The 17,864-nt window shown below is 31.7% G+C and overlaps 1 protein-coding gene across 3 annotated transcripts in view; it reads left to right on the top strand.

Moving 5' to 3' along the window:
- The window catches only part of CSMD3 (CUB and Sushi multiple domains 3), a 1,005,695-nt gene that overhangs the window by 900,512 nt on the left and 87,319 nt on the right, over positions 1 to 17,864 (top strand). For all 3 annotated transcript variants that reach the window (XM_031691263.2, XM_072949624.1, XM_072949623.1), the window contains 6 exons: positions 924 to 993; positions 3,404 to 3,520; positions 6,410 to 6,619; positions 9,039 to 9,227; positions 9,968 to 10,145; positions 11,023 to 11,168. In XM_031691263.2, coding sequence (XP_031547123.1) covers positions 924 to 993; positions 3,404 to 3,520; positions 6,410 to 6,619; positions 9,039 to 9,227; positions 9,968 to 10,145; positions 11,023 to 11,168 — 910 coding nt within the window. The remainder of the gene's footprint in view (positions 1 to 923; positions 994 to 3,403; positions 3,521 to 6,409; positions 6,620 to 9,038; positions 9,228 to 9,967; positions 10,146 to 11,022; positions 11,169 to 17,864) is intronic.

Below are 17,864 nucleotides of genomic sequence, written 5' to 3'. Positions count from 1 at the left end.
TGTTTTATCCCCAAGTATAGAAAAATGATTTTTGAATCAAAATTAATTTTTACTTCACTTTTCTCTTTGTTCACATAGGATGTGACAACTGAGCTCCTGGATTTTTAGAATTTGAAAATAAAAATTAAGTGCTGCTTAAAGCATTAAATGAAACTTTCTGATAATAATTTCCCCAAATTAGTAAAAATCAACTACAAATAAATTTTGCTAAAAAGTGGATGTGCAATGTATATTCTGATTTTATGTATTTATATTGATCCTCTTTTGTGTATTTTTTGGAAGGACTCCAATCTGTGGTCTCATAAAAATCTCCCTAAAGGATAGATCTATTAATAAATTAAGAAAAACAAATGAGGCAGAAACTTTTTCACATGTAAAGTAAATAAATTCCTTAATGGGGGCAAAATTAAAAATGAATAATTTATAGTCTTTAAAGATATATCACAAATTATTAGTCTCAGAAGTACAATCAGATTTTTCAGGACTTCATATTTCAATTTAAAATTTACTCTGCCTTAATTGACTTTGTATACTTTTATGAAAGAATTTTATAATTATTCTTTGTCTATCTCACCTTGACTATTACAGCAATTTATTATAAACCACTATGTATATGGCCATTTCACTTGCATGATTATTACAGTACCTTAGTATAACATGTTTTGGTAGAAGAATGTTAAAACCACAATTCTAATGTGATATGGAATCTTAATTTTTCTATCAAAGCCTTGTTATGTTTTACATTTTATCACAAGTGTATATAGTTACCTTTCTTATTTTGTCACACTAAGATTTCTACTGAAGTTAAAGAATTAAAATGTAATACATTATTAAGCTTATTTTCATAATAATCAGTAAATATCTCATGTTTTAATTTGGACTTTTTAAAATGTGAACTGAACTGCATTGTCATGTTTATATAGGGTCATTCTCACATTACATGTATGCCTGGGCCAGTAAGAAGATGGAATTACCCAATCCCAATTTGTTTGGGTAAGTTAAAGAACTATAAATCATTTATAAGTTGCTCATATTTTAAAGATACACCTTGTATATGATGTTCTTTCATATTGTTTGCCTTTTGTCAGGTTTTATGGAAATGATATTTTGAGGTAAATGCTTCATATCTTTTTTTTCATTTTCAATTTAATGACATGGATAAAGTTTACAATATATAGTTAAGTATCAAAGAGCTTAAGGTGATTCACAGTATGATCCTATTTTCATTACATACATTCACATACAAATACACATAGATGCAACATCGTATACATAGTTCTCCGCAGAGAAAAAGAAATATAAAGATAGGTCACCTGTGGGTAGTGGAATAACAGGATACTTTCTTTTCTACTCTCTCTTTGTATTTATAAAGTTTAGACAATTAGCTTGTAATGTATTTGATAGACAGAGTATTTGAATTGACATCATGGCTGTATTACAAGGAGAAACTGAAGGCAGGAGGCTGATTCAGAGAATGTCTTAAAACTCTAGTCATCAGGTAACAGAGTTACAGCCTCATGAACTGGAAAATAAAAGGTTTGCCAGATATTTTGATGGAAGAAAGGAAAAGTCACCTGAGATATGTAGATGATAGGGACAAATCTGAAGGAAGAATCAAAGATGATTTCATCTTGGAAGACTGAGCTATGATTGTGTCCTTAAGAAAAAGAGTGTAATGGGGCTTAAAAGAATTTACGAGGAAACCACTGGTAAAACACAGCATTGTCATTCAAGGACTAGGGCTCTGTGCAATTGCAGAGCCCCTGAGGAAGCAGACATGCTTGCAGAGCTGAAGGCAGGTGCATTTTTTGGATTCTTCTTTATGTGTCTTTCATGGTTTGTCATGCTTTTTCTTTCTCCTTCATTATCTGTTTACTTTTTATTCTCTGTTTCTTTCTCCTCTGATTTTGGGATTTACATGCTAGAAAGGTGGGCAGTGCAGAGGACAGGATTTTCAGATCATATTTAAAGAGATGGAAAGAATTAGAGGGCCAATGAGCAGTTCAAACACTTGAAACTGTGAAGGCAAGAAAGCCAAAGAGAGTCCTTGGATTCTTTCACTCAACAATCCTATGGTTGCATTTTTGCCAGACATTTTAAAAACACTTTAGATAGGACAAAATATTTTCTCTAGTACTCCTTAGTTATCAGATTATATGATGAATATATGTGGATTATCAAATTTTAGGAGAATGAATTGGTGAATAGTAATGGTATATATATAATTGCTGTGGTTTAAGGATGTATGAACTGAGATTTAAGAATGGGAAAGTATACGGATGTATCTAGACCTCAGTGGAAATCACAAGTTTAAAAGAAAGATTTATATGCAGATAGACTACAAGTGTATATTTATCTTCCTAGCAAAATCTACTTGATAGATACTTTATTCGATTCATATAGTTAAAGATAGCTGTCAAACTGATTATTGATATCGTTTTGTTCTACTGAATTTGCCTTTATGATGTATAACCTGAAGTCTGAGTATCTATCTGTTGCTGTTTTTAACAAGAAATAAATGAGTGAAACTGCAGGAAAGTGTGCAGATAACTTTCCAACTTGATGTACAGTTGTAGAATTTGATTCTTCAACCTACAATTAACAAATGTGTATTTTAGTCCTTCTATGATGGAATGATAAAAATGCACATTTAGAGGAAAGAATTGGCTTCCAAGATGCAATTATTTTGCTAATATATGTTAAATAGTTCTATTTAATCATGTAAAATTAAAACTTGAGTAATGATTGGTTCTTATAATTTTAGCTTAGCTTATCAATAGCAAATCAGTATACTAAGGATTCTAAAACAAGCATACTTTTAAATTATGCCTAAATTCTCAAACTTCGGTGCATATTTTACTTGTTTCATACTTCCCTATTTTTTGTCTAGATTCTGTCAGGATAAATTAAGGCCATATCCTATAGAATGTGAATCCCTCACATAGTACCAGTGGAAACCATTATTTTTCTTAAAAATCTTTAGTTAGCCTCCTCACAAAAAGGAAACAAAGGAAAGGTTGTGAAAATGAATCTTTCACAGACAATACTTAGAATGGATGTTGCTGGCTTGATTTTATTCTAAATTACACGCCCTTTTTGGAAATGGACCTGTATTCCCTGTTTGATCATATTCACTGCTCATGAGCTCCTTCTTGCTATGCAATAATTGATTTAGCTTGTATGTATTACTGAGGAAGGAAAAGTTACTTTTTTACACTATTTTACAAAATCAGTTGATTATATTTGATTACTGGTGTGTGGTGAATGAGAATTGACAATATTCAAATTTATATCGAGTTTTAATTTAGAGACTTGATTAAGACTTGAAATGATATAAATCTGTTTTTAAAACAGTAACATATTCTACTCCTTTGGCTTAAGTGGAACTTCTGTTCTCTTGCAGCCCAGTGTGGTGGTGCTATGTCAGATTTCAGTGGTGTGATCCTCAGCCCTGGGTTTCCTGGAAACTACCCCAGCAGTTTAGATTGCACGTGGACAATAAAGCTGCCCGTAGGTTTTGGTATGTATATTAAAAACACATGAAAGAATTTTCAACATCGTTAATATATCCTTAAAAAGAAATATCAAAGTCTAATAAGAACTTATGAAATATTCACAAATAGACAAACATGATATTTTGCAGTTGATATGTATGGATATAGCCTGAGTTAGATGTATGTGGCAGTGGTAATTCAACATGATTTTCATGTAAATTGTTTTTGTAACTCTTTTCTTCTTCTTGTAACCAGGTAGTACACAGATAAATTATTTTCTGATAGTCTGTTAAATTCATCCAAAATTCATTGTAAGTAATAAGGTTTTATATTTGAAAAGTAGTACATTTTTCTAATGTTAGGTTCAAGTACCCATGTGGATGTAATGCCTTTCTAATTCTAATAATACAATTCCCAGTGTTTTGGACATATTGCATTTAATAAATTAAATTCTCTTTGTATCACTAACATATTCTTCATTCATTTTCCCTTAATCTGTAAGTGCATAAATAGGAGTGCTAGATTGAGCACAGACTTATTAAATCACAAAAGATTAGGACAAGAAGACACTCCTTGAAGTACAAACCTGAGGGATTTAGAGCAATTAAGAAATTCTGTACTATCTCAATTATTGAGGACAGCTTTTCCATACCTCTTTTACCTAAAATTTTATTCAGAATAAAAAATTCACGTTTAAATGTTTTACATAAATTCAAAGAAACTCATGTTTTGACAGTTCTACGTGGAGTATTTACATATACTTCAGGTACTGTGCTACATGCTGGGGATAAAATATATAGTAAAATGGGCTTTATACCTTTCTCCAGATAAGTTACAGTCACAATGAGGAGACAGATAGTCAAATACACTATTACAGTGAAGTATAATAAAGGGTACAGGATTGTATTTAGTACCAACATCTGGCTTAGTATAGGAAACACAGAAAAGTTTTTCCAGAGGAAGTAATGCCTAAATTGTGACATTAAAGACAAGGAAGAGTCAGCCCAATAAAGAGGGACATCCTGTGGGGAACGGGAAATTCTGGGTAAACAGAGTGACACATGGAACGCTGCAGATAAAAAAGCTAAAGAAATGCAATGAGCCTGGACACTATGTGACTGGCCTGAGGTTTGGGGGGAACAGAAGGCCACTGAGAGAGGGGTGCTGACAGGCTTTCTAATGAGGATTATTCTGGCTGCAACATGGAAACACCCTAGTTTGAAGTTCCGGTCAAATTCTATGCCTATTGATTGAAAAAGGATACTGATGTAAATGAATAACAGGTTTGAAACAGTATGGTTATTCTTATGTCTCTTACTAGCCACTTAAGGGGGCTCATCTCGTGTGGCTTATGGAACTAAGTGAATTATTTTAAAATAAATTATGCAACATATTTTCAATAGTATCATTATATCATCTTCAACTTACCTCTTGCTAAAGCTTCCTTGATTTTAAAAACCAAGTTTATTAAAAATTAAAAATAATTTTTGTCTCTATTTTAGAAAGGAAAATATGAGACTTTCTGATTTGGTTACATTTAAATAATCCCACTGTTTTGAGTTTTGATTAAATCAAATATTGATCCTAATATATTTGAACAAATAATTTATACATTTTTAAAAGAAAATTGAGCACATATCAATGATTAAAGAAGTATTTTCTCATATTCATGAAACAATTATTGATAAGATAATTTCTGAAAAGGGGACTTGGGAAAATTTAAGAGAATATGTACATGTTGGAGCTTCACATACTAAGGCAGTGTGTTCAGAGTTCTAAGAAGTTTGTCTGATTGTACAGAAATGTGTTTAATATTTTAAAGCAGATATGTTCAGTATTTCTCAAATTTATTTGTTCATGGAACAGAAAGAGAGTTTCTACATAACTCTTTTTCTAGTAACAAAATGTGACTTTACTTGAGAGCCCCAGTGTAAGAGCTCAAGAGCCAGGAAGTCTGAGTTTGGATTTCGCCTCTTTTAGAATGTCGTGAACACTTACTGTTTAGCCTCTCTGTACCTCAGTTTCTTCATTCTCATGAGTAACTGAGTATGAAATAAGTCAGCATGTATAAGAACTTAAAACAGTGCCTAGCAAAAAGAAAACACAATTAATGTCAGATTTTATTATTAACAATTTGGAAAATGGTAGTTATTAAAAAAGAAAACATCAAATTCACTGAAATTGAATATTAATTGAATTAGGGAAACATACCTCAATGAGGCTTTCATTTTATTGTTTCCATCCCAGAGACAATTCACTATCTCCTATTTTAGTTATGTTTGTAATGATATTGAGACTATTTTATAGTATGATATCATATAATAATGGTCTGTATACTTGATTACAAATATTATATAAAATTTGGCATTATCCTCTGACAAGCAAAATACTAAACAAGCACACTGAAAATTACATGCCTTAAAATAATACTTTGGAGAAGTTAATTTATCCCCTATATATGAATGAGCAATTTCTTACAGTCATGAAATCTGATTATATTAACATAAAAATTTACAATCATATTTTGGCCTCAAATTGGCCTTCACAAAATACAAATTATCAAGTGGCTTTTTATCTTTAAAAATTGGTTGCTATAACTTTAAATGGTATGAAAAAGCAAGAAAGCCACTTTCCTGATTAATTTTAGTATAATGACATTGTAGTAAAATGAAAGAGATTTTCCCCTGTGACAAACAGTGGGCATTTGAGAGCAGTATTCTGTTACTTTGAACTGTAGCAAAACTAATAGTCCTGGGCAGACAGCAAACCCAAGGCCCAGATTCTGAGATCATACCTCTCAGCCTAAATGGGAACGTATCTTAAGTACATTAATGCAAGCATGTGTGTTTGTATATGTGCATGCATTTAATTTGGTAAAAGAATAAAGCAGTTTTATGTTTGTTTTTCTTCTTTAGGTGTACATCTCCAGTTTGTAAATTTTTCTACAGAGACCATACATGATTATTTGGAAGTAAGAAGTGGGTCCTCAGAAACTAGTACTGTCATTGGCAGACTCAGTGGTCCTCAAATACCATCTTCCCTATTTAGCACGACCCATGAAACCAGCTTGTATTTTCACAGTGACTATTCACAAAACAAACAAGGATTCCACATTGTATACCAAGGTGAGAGGAATAATAAAAAATGAAACCTTATTTAGTCTCCAAATAGCTATTACCAGTCTAACTAACTCTAAGTGTTTTCTATATTGTGTTTTAGAAAGATAAAGGAACCAAAAACAAGGCCAGCTATAATTAGGAAGATTTTTTAATAATGCAGTTTTCAGGCAATTATATAAAGGGAAGTGATGTCTTTCTGAGGCCTTAAAAATTCTAAACATGAAAAAAGGACTGATTGAATACACGCTCAAATTAAACAAGTCAAGGAAAGGCAGTCAAAAAAAGCAGGCTGGTTATCCAAGACTTATCCTTGCTTTTATATCAAAATGAGTGTATTGAAAAGATATTTTGTGGTGCTCATCTATTACATGTACAGTTATTTTCTTTCACTCTATAATGATAGAATAACAGAACATTCCTTGATTCCATTCTATTCCTATGAGACTCAAAGATGTATTTGTGGTCCTTCTCTAGCAAGTACACGGGGCCATGCCAGGCACTTTGCTGTTTACCTTAAACCTGGCTTCATCTTCTTTACCTTGCACTCACTGTCCTCTGCCTCTCAAAACATTGTTCTTATTTGAATGAGGTAAAACTAGAATTTATTAATTTATTGAGCTTTATTAACTACATTTTTCAGTCAATGTGTCATTGATAAAAGATTCATTATTCCCATAATAAACTTATTAACTATTATTTATGCAATACTAGTATTATTGACATGAGTCATAATGTATTACAATGATCACTAGATATTATTTGTGAAAAACATTGAATTTTGAAACTGTCTCCTCTTTTACTGAATTTGTCATTGAACTAATGACTTTTTTTTTAAGAAATAGGTTAATTGGTACAGATTCACAGAATCAATGTTATTTTTAGATAATTTTCAAAAACATTCTGAATTTTGGAAATATGAATAGTATACAATTAAGTGTACCCTTCTACTAAAGGACTTGGTTCCAAAGTTAACATTACTAGCAACAGTATTGGGTTTGTTAAGCCCTGTATTGTATGTGATATTAGGATGGAAATTGTTTTCCTGAACATTTAAAATCTATTTCCTATACTTCCCTATTAAACTCAAAAGCATAGACAGGTAAAACATTGTGTAATTTATCACAGGATCACACATTTGTCTACGAGTCATATCCTGTTCAAAAGTATCTACCTAACTAAATTTTTCGTAGTCAGCATTTCATAATACGTCTAAGTAAAATCATTATGCTGTAAACTTTAAACTCATGCAGTACTGTATGTCAGTTATATCTCAATAAAATTGGAAAAAATTATCTTTTAAATGTGAGTGAAAATTGAAAGGGTTTATTTAATAGAATAATATCCCAACTCCTAATGATCGAATGATATATACTTGTCTTAAATTGAAATGACTCTCTTCATTTTGATATTTTTTTGTGTGCGTGGAATATTAATTCAAATGAAAAAGACAGACTAGAAATAAAAGCACTTAACGTCTTAAAAGGATTGTTCATTCTGAAACCTTTAAGAATTAGAGTAATATTTAAATAAATAATTTAGGGTAGCTTATTCAACTTCAAATGTAAATTTCTTTATTTGAGGAATTTAGAATTTAATGGTCAGTAACAAAGTACTCTCTGATTGCTGGTAATTTTATTAATTATAATATAATTTTGAACTGAAAAATAAAGTCTCAAATAATAATATGTGAGTATATACACTGTTTTTAGGTTCAGAATTTATTCAGCAGTGTTTATTAAGTATCTACTATTTAAAAGGCAATCAGCAAGGCTTTTAGAATACAATGATAAAACAAAAAGAAACTTTGATCTCGTGTAGAATGTAGAACAAGAGCAGTATTAACAAATAAACACACAGGTACACTACAGTGCCAAAAATATAAGTGAAGTACAAAATTTATATTAGAAGGAAATTTGTTTCTCGGTGCCTTGTATTATTAAACAACTTCCTTAGAGAAACTCAATAGAGAGATAGTGTGGTTTGTTTCTTTTAGAAAAAAATAGTTTAAAAAATTTAGAAAGGCTCAGAATTAAGCTTACACGTATATTTCTTTTATTATATGTGCATGCAGTATAACCAGGAAGCAATTGCATTCTATATAGGGAATAAGAAAATATGTTTGATTAAAATTGTGGCTGTAAGGGTAATTTATATTTTCATTAAAACTTCTAATTTAGATAGATTTCTTAAGTGGGTGAAAACACTGAATGTATTTTTATGAATTGTAATAACATTTTAAATATGAAAACCCTAGACATAAGAAGAAACTCACACCATACAGTCGACATCATTGATCATAACTTAAGTTACTATTTATAACCAGCTGAAAGCAGTACTACATCTATTTTCCAAGTTGCAAATAGTACCCATCTGTGGTCTTTTGAAATTCAGAAAGGAAAAACATTTTTCTTCTTCCCTTTTTCAGCCTATCAGTTGCAAAGCTGTCCTGATCCACGCCCATTTCGAAACGGTTTTGTAATTGGCAGTGATTTTACTGTGGGTCAAACCATTTCGTTTGAATGTTTCCCTGGATACACTCTGATTGGAAATTCAGCTCTCACTTGCCTTCATGGAGTGAGTCGTAATTGGAATCATCCACTCCCAAGGTGTGAAGGTACGCGTCTGACTTGAAGCTGTCTTTTCAGAGATATCATCTGTGTTTAATAATTCTTGTTTTGGCCCTCAATTTTGTCTTCGTCTTCAAATAGGATGCTAAGTATACAGTCTTTCTTTCGGTTGAAGAATTACAGTTAGTACCCATATCAAAGCCCTTAAGGCTCCATAGTGAATAACTGATTTTGTCATTATTGGCAGGAATCCTAACCTTTCCTATTGGAAATAAAAATAAAATTGATTAACACTTTAGAGCTTCTCCTCTGTGGTGTCTGTGTGGGTGCATGTATGTAGATTTAATAGTCATGCTTACATAAACCTATAAACTAGAAACTGCTGCTGAACTTGTTCTCATTTTTTCTGAAAAATAAAAAATAGATAAATACTTAAAAAAATAAATATAAATGTAAATAAAAATGACCTGAATCTCTTATAAGGCCTTATATTTATATATGACATAAGATGAAAGTTGAACAGTGGATAAAGTATTTGGAAAAAGGGAATACAATGTAATTTACTAATCTAGTGATAGTAACTGTGTAGCATACTTCATATTGAACGATAAATAAAAGCTCACCAAGATTGGTTCATGGTTACCAGCTTCATTTTATAACCTTAACTGTGGTAAAACATAATATAGATATATTTTTAAGTGTTTAAGAGATATGAAATGGTTTCCTTTTCTCTATAATCAGTTTATTGTGATTCTTTTAAGCATTTTGTTTTGTATCTTGTCTGTAGCTCTTTGTGGAGGGAATATAACTGCAATGAATGGTACCATTTACTCTCCTGGGTATCCCGATGAATATCCAAACTTTCAAGACTGTTTTTGGCTTGTAAGAGTACCCCCTGGGAATGGAATCTACATCAATTTTACTGTCCTTCAAACAGAACCAATCTATGATTTCATTACAGTATGGTAAGCCAGGACCATTGTCATTGATTGATTCAACTATATATAACAGTGAAACAAGGTAGGGATGAAAATATATCACAGTCTTCTGTACAAATTGCTGTCTGATGTTTGAATTGGGGTGAGTAACTGAGGGTGACAGTATGCATTTTGCAGAATGAGACAAACGAGAATACGTTTTAGCTTATTTGCCCATGAAGTAGCTAAACATGTAGAACAAAAACTTTATAGGTGAAAAAAAGATTTAAATTTATTATTAAAATAATGTATAAAAACAAAGAATTAAATCAGAGTTTAAGGTAAGAAAGTTCTCTATTTACATAACCAGTGAAATTTAACAGTCTATATTCTAATAATGATTATTTAATTCAACTGAATTTCTGTCATAATAATTCATCATAAGATATTATATTAGCATTATTAGCATCCTGTTAATTGAAATATTTCTATTTAAAATATGAAGAAAATATCTGAATTAATTGTTGACAAATGGTTAATGGAACTATCATATGAGTTTTAAAATTCTTTCTAAATTTAATCTCTGAGTCTCAAGATTATTTTGAAGAACATAAGAGGGCAGATCTCAAGTATTTGAGAGGATCTGGGTTTGGTCAAAAACCAAAGACAATTTATTTAATTACAATTAATCTAGGTACATTTTATTTAGGTAAAAATGTGATTTATATTTTATATTTTTTAGTATGTCATCACTTAAATAAAAATAAAATATACCAATATGATTTGACACTCAATGGTTATTTCATTTACTGCATTTTTATCATTTCATATGTAATATTTTCATTAAACTTTGTGTAAAACTTAGCAAAAAATCAAACTCAGTCTCTAACTTTTTTCCCCTCCCTGCTCTGTCTCCCTCTGATAGGGATGGACCAGACCAAAACTCACCTCAGATCGGGCAATTCAGTGGCAATACTGCTTTGGAATCAGTCTACAGCACTTCAAATCAGATTCTAATCAAATTCCACAGTGATTTTACAACAAGTGGCTTTTTTGTGCTCAGTTATCACGGTTAGTATTATCTAAGAGTTTCTCTTTCGTTTGGCCACTGTTTGAAATTGTCCTGCAAAATTGAGTTTTTATATATATTTAACCAATGATTGAAAAGGTATTAAAATGTGACACTTTTTTGTCATTTCAAATACATTTACTTGCAAAGAATGACCTCTTCTAAGCATTTAGAGACATTAAAATGCAAGTAAATGGGAATAGGAAATAAATCAGTCAGTAATTACTCCGGTAAAATATAATCATTTTTGCACAAAACCCATAAAAGAAAACCAGCTGTTCATATTTTATTGCATGTAATTTTAAAACATCAATATATTTTTCAATATAAAATGTTTAATCTAGTCAGCCTGCTGTGAGACTTTCTAAAATTAGCATCCAATATCTTTCTGCTTTGGATCATATTTCTCATTCAGTTATACTCTTGTTTCACAACTGTATCTATTGTAGAATCTTACAGTTTTAACTGGCTGTTCCACATCATTAAGTTCATAGCATTTACTCCTCCGAAATAATTTACGAAGAATTTCAATTTCAATTCTTTGTATAGAATTATCCGGGTCCTATCATCATAACATTAACTTTTTGAAAAAACACTCAGATGGTTTCAGAATTTTTAAAAAAATTCCTTATATATTAAGTTTGTTGTATTCCATTATAAATGAGAAAATGTTTATTTGTTTCTAATGATTATATCTTTTATCTGGTATGATAATAGTTCCATAAAACCACATTCTGCTTCATATGACTTTATCAGACCAATTCCCTGTGAATTTCGCAGGATCAATAAGCTACTAAATGAAATTTGAGAAACATATAAAATTTCCAAGGTGAACATGAACCCTGTTTATTACATTAACATCCAATTTAATATTTTCTTCTTTATTTTTTTAACACAAGATAGGAAAATCTTTGATGCCCTAAGCTTATATTACATGAAAAATATAAGTCAAACATGGTTATGCACAAAGACGTTTAAAGCACATTGGGTTTAGAAATACTTAGAGAACAGACCAGAAAATATTTGATTTGCTTTATCTCAGCACTTATCAGCCAGTAGATGACACCCAACTTGTGCTTCTGTAGTGGTGTACCACTGCCAGAGCTTTATTACACTTCAGCACAGCCACTTAGAAAGTGATGTGTTCAGTTAGATAACTTTTATTCAGATGGATTAAAATGATGAATATTGATAGTTTTGTGTAGCTCAACCATGAAAGTGCTGCCATTATTACTGTCATCAACATTACATGGCAGAGGTGAAGTGAAAATTGGAGACAGTGAATAATATACAATTAGCACTATGCCCAGCAGAGTAAAGGGTCCTTTTCCTACCATATTTTATCTCATATTTTAGGTTTTCTAATAGTGTATTTATTTTTATTTACATTTGTACTTTCAGTCTATAATAAGGCACAATTTCCAGAGCTTAAAGAAGCCAAACATTTGTATATTTGAATCATATACACATTTTACCTAAACCTTATAACAAATTTGGAGATAGAGCCAGGGCTCATGTTAAAAATGGACAGATGGCCTTACATTCTACCTGTCCCAGTTGGATAATTTTCCTAAAGCACTGCTTTCATTGCAGCTCTTCAAGAACACATGATGCCTACAGTAAATCAATTTTAAAACTACCCTGTGTTCTGGTTCATGGACTCTTACTCCCCAGTGCCTACTCTGATTGCCATCACATTCTTTCTCTCACTGCCTCCTGAACTTCCATTCTTAAATGGTTTTTACTCATCTTCAGTTCTTTAAGTCTTCTCATCTTAAGTACCATTTCTCCATTTCTTGATAATTTATTCTCATAGGGATCACTACCGTCTTTTCTATGATTGCACTTGCTCTTTTTGCGAGACTTTTCAGAACGTATAATATGCTGTATTGTTTTATTTGCCTTGTGAGTTTAATAATAGTGAGTGCTTTTTTGAGGACACAGATCACATTTATGCCTCTTAATCCCTTTGTATTTTTATTGCTGACTGATTGAATAATTCTATTTTAGTTTTATGTTTGTAAGTGTGTGTTCAGATTCTTTTTAAAAAGTAGTTTATTTGAGTTGATTTGAGCTGTATTAGTGACAACTTTTAAAAATATTATTTTATAATTATGTAGATGTGTGCTCATCCCCACTCACAGAAACAAAAAAGATACCGGCTTTCAAATAAGTATTAATACAATTAGTACAGTTTAATACAACCTGTAACATAATAGTCATATCCTGGGCTCATATTCAGTAGCTATAACTTAGTGCCAAAATGAGCTCTCATAATGATAAAAATGTGGTCATTTGGTACTTTTTGATTAGTTAATCAGGGATATAATTCACTATTTAACATTTAGTTTAAGCTGATTTAGTATACCTAAGCTTAGAAATGGTTTACTCCCCCACTCAGTTTTCTTTATATTCTTGATTTAATAGCTCCTTCTGTTATGCCCTACCCTGTAAGTCAGAAGCGATTTTCTTAGGACTTGTGTATTTACTTTATAAATTTAACAGATCAATGTTTTTATATTATTTTTTAAGGTCACATTGATTATTTAGGTTTTATTTATTAATATATTTTGAGTGCATTTAAAAAGAGAATAAAATGTGTTTTTTTCCTCTTAACCAGATTTCCTTTATGAGATCGACAGCCATCTGTCTTTTATAAAACATCACCTTCATAAATCCTTTCATGATCAAAAATAACATTCATAAAAAGCTTTGGAAAATGAAAGTTCTGTGCAATGAAAAAACAGGACAGGCATAAATGTTGAGGCACTTTATCTCAGATATCGTATTTTTTCTTCATCTGAGGAAATGTGTTTGTATCTCTCTGTATTGCCATAATTGTAATTCCCTAAAGAGCTGGATTTTCTTGCTATCAGTGGAGTCAAGATGGGTTTGCCTTATAATAAATAATAATATTCAGTCCTAATCAATGACTTTCTGAGAGTAAATCACACAAAACCTATTTTAACGGCATGTTTTTGCAGACACTGACTTTGTATAATATATACTCTAATAGCAACAGCTACCATTTACTGAAAACTTAAAATGCCAGGCACTATGCTAGGTGCTTTCCATGCTAATTTTTGTAATAATTCTGCAAGATAAGTCATATTATCCCCATTTTAATAATTAAAGAACTGAAAGAAAGAAATTTGTAACATATATAAAGCCAGAGAACTAATAAATAGAAGGGCTGCTGGGAATTCAAAATAGGTCTGACTTTAAGGAATAATCTCTTTTTAAATAATGACAACAATAATAGATAAAGTATACTGAGTCCTTACTGAGTACCGGACAGTGTCCTAAGCTGGTGTTATCTCATGCATAGATTATATGTAATAGTATAAAAACATGAGTTTTCTTTAAAAATTTAGCACTAATTACTTTTCATTTTTAGCAAGATGTCATCTCATTTTCGAGAAAATACCCCTCCTAATTATAAATTGGAACTTTGAACTTCCTAGTGCTTCTCTTCCCCAGACTAACAGGTTAACAACAATATATTAGTAAAATTATCACAACTTAGTGTGTTCTTTGTAATTGCCAAAATGTGCTATGGTCACTGTGTGAAGAGGAAAATAACTAAGTTTTATTGGAAATCTGACTTAAGCCAAGCACTGTTGTATTGCCAGAATATATATTATTAGTTTAAAATAAAAAGTATCATTTTAATGTTTAAATCTATTATCCAAGGCGCCTCTTTTTCTAATACCAGGTATTAGGGAACCTTAACTATTATAGAAGAATTTTTTAGTGGGCATAATATGATTTAATAATATATATTATCCATTGTTTTCTGTTATTGGCACACTTTCTGTGAAAGAAGAGGTTGATTATATTTTGACTTTCAGATTATTTTTAAGAAATGTATTTAAAAGCCTATAATGTCTTTTAGGTCATCTTTTAAGGTTATATTGCCTTTATAATAAATGCTGTATTTGAAGACAAGTATATTTAACTCCAAAAGTCTTATCCTAAAAGAGATTGCTGCAGATATAAGGACACATTTTATATAAAACATAAATCGCCATCTCTTTGAACTGTGTGACCCCATTGCCTTACACAACCTAAAGACCTGACCTCCTTTCATAATTCAATAGACAGAGCATTGAACTTGTAAAGTATTTCATTGTTTGATGTCCAGAAAGCATAGGGGGTATGAACATCATACAATTTTATATACATATATATATATATATATATATAGAGAGAGAGAGAGAGAGAGAGAGAGCTCGCTGAAAAACCAAACTGGTAAAACTGTTATAAGGAAAAGATGATGCCATTTACTATTACTTAAAGGACTACTTAGTGATTACTTAAATGACTGAAAGTCATGCAGAATTGCTTACTGTATTTTGATATTCTGGTGCATGTGCAACCCATTGATAAGATGGCATTTATTTTTTCCAGGATCTCACTGTCAGTCCCCTCCAGACAAAGTCCATCAGGAACATCCCCATAGTTAAAGTTGGGTTTATAGGTACATTGTAATGAACAGAATAACATGCCATGAGGAACCCCGTGGCATCTCAGTGAGAGGCTTGTTATAGGATTTGGGCTGTGCAAGATGGTTCTGGAAAGGTTCAAGGAAGTATGTTTTTCCTCTGGATTGAGTGCTGTCAGAACATTGGAGCAATCCTATAATTGGGTATCAATTTTTTTTTTCTAGAAGGTGGAAGGAATGGGACACACTTAAACCTATGATTGGCAGGGGGAAGCAACATTCTCTCATACTATCAGAGATGGAGGAATCTTGGTCATTTTGGTGGTTTGGACAGTGTTTTTGGTTTTTTTTGTTTGTTTTATTTTGTTTTGTTTTTCCAAGCTTAGACATGATTACAGAAAGGTCTTATTTTTGTCTTGTTTCAACAAGGTCAAAGAGTTATCATGTCTGATGTTAATTGTTAGTGAAATTGTTCGTGATCAACAGTAGAAAACCATGGCCTATCAGTCAGAGCCAGGCCAGCTCCAGGTTGACAGCATCCAGGGGTTTTCTTTATCCTTTCCTTTCCTTTCCTTTCCTTTCCTTTCCTTTCCTTTCCTTTCCTTTCCTTTCCTTTCCTTTCCTTTCCTTTCCTTTCCCTTCCCTTCCTCAATATTCAGAATGGTTTAAAGTGATAGTTAAACTGCTAAAACATGTTCTTTTATAGCCAAAACCAACCAAACTATGGTAGTGAACAGAGAAAGGAAGATAGAGACTGACGAAGTACAATTTGTCACCCCTGAGATGCTCTATTATTTACTAATGTGCCAGGCAACTCAACCATGTAGAGAAGAATCTTTGGCACATTACTTTTAGATCCTAACAGGCTCAGTACTAAGTAGGATACTTTTAATTAGATACCAGAATATGGAGAAGTCATTTTGTGCAAAAGATACTGAAATTTTCTTACGGATAATTTAAGAGATTTCTCAGTAACTTGTTTACTATACTTGTGTTTTTTTCATCTCTAGGAAAATACTGAGTAGCTTCTTGTTGATCCAGTCCTGATGGTGGACACTTTCTGTCTCACCTCTAAATCTAGGGCTGAACATTTTCTTTTGATTTATAAGATTCTCCCTTATACAGGCAGGGAAACAAATTGATTATAAAATATTAATAAATAAAAAGTAATGTTTGTAAGTAATTTAAGCACCACTGAAACTTAACCTTTATGGTTCATGTCAACTCACTAGCAGATTTTCTCCAAAAAGGAAAAAAAAATTATTTTTCCGTCTTAGTTAGGACTTGGAGAAGATTTATTTAATCACTCCCAACTCTGCTTTCAAGAGGAGCTGTTTAAGATTATTTTACATAACTTTTGAAATAACACTGCCAAAATAACATAATTGAATATGCAATTATCAGTGCTTTACATCCTCCAAGTCTTCCCCAAATCATGAAATTATCATTCTTGAACTACTCTGGGTCACCCCTGAAGTACAACAGTGATTATGGAGAGCTTCGAGCTTATAAGGGAACGTAGGACTTTTTTTTTCCTGTGTAAGAAATACCGAATCCTTATTCGGCAGAAAAATTGTTCACTGGTGCTTTTTGGTTTAGAGAAGGAATAGCAATTTGCTGACATCCTTGTTTGTCTTTTTTTGAGGAAGCCTTTAATAGCTCAGTTGAAACAACATAAATAAATGCAGCATTCTTTTTCTGGAATTGGGTTGGATGTTTCATTACAAAGAAAATAGGAGCTTACAAATAACCAAAAAATATTATCAGGATCAAGCCCTACAGCGATTTTAAGTAGCAAATTTATTGGATCAGGAAGCATACATTGATACACATTTGAATGGAAACACAGCACAATTCAAACAATAGTCATCCTCAAAAGATACTGACATGTAGGATATCATGCCCTCATGTAGTTATTCAATAGTCAATGGTGTTTTAAAGCTGAATGGTCAAATAAAATGATGCATCTAAAGAGCACTGTGCTAACAGTTCTGAGACCACAGCTCACCTTTATAGAGTGCTTGCTATTTGCCAGGCACTGCGTCTACTGCTTGGCATGTATAAACATTTTGCTCCTTATAACTTCCTATTGAAGTGGCATAAAATTAGTACCATTATCATTACTATTGTATAAGTGAAGAAACGTGAGGTAGAGGACAAGTAACTTGCCCAGGATTTCCTAACTTGTCAGCATTAGAAACAGAATGTAAACCAAGAGAGTCTGAACGAGTCCATACTCAGTATCACAAGAGGG

The sequence above is a fragment of the Vicugna pacos genome, chromosome 25 (genome assembly GCF_048564905.1).
Source record: "Vicugna pacos chromosome 25, VicPac4, whole genome shotgun sequence".
NCBI classification, from domain to species: Eukaryota; Metazoa; Chordata; class Mammalia; order Artiodactyla; family Camelidae; genus Vicugna; species Vicugna pacos.
This window is presented reverse-complemented; position numbering and strand designations above follow the sequence as displayed.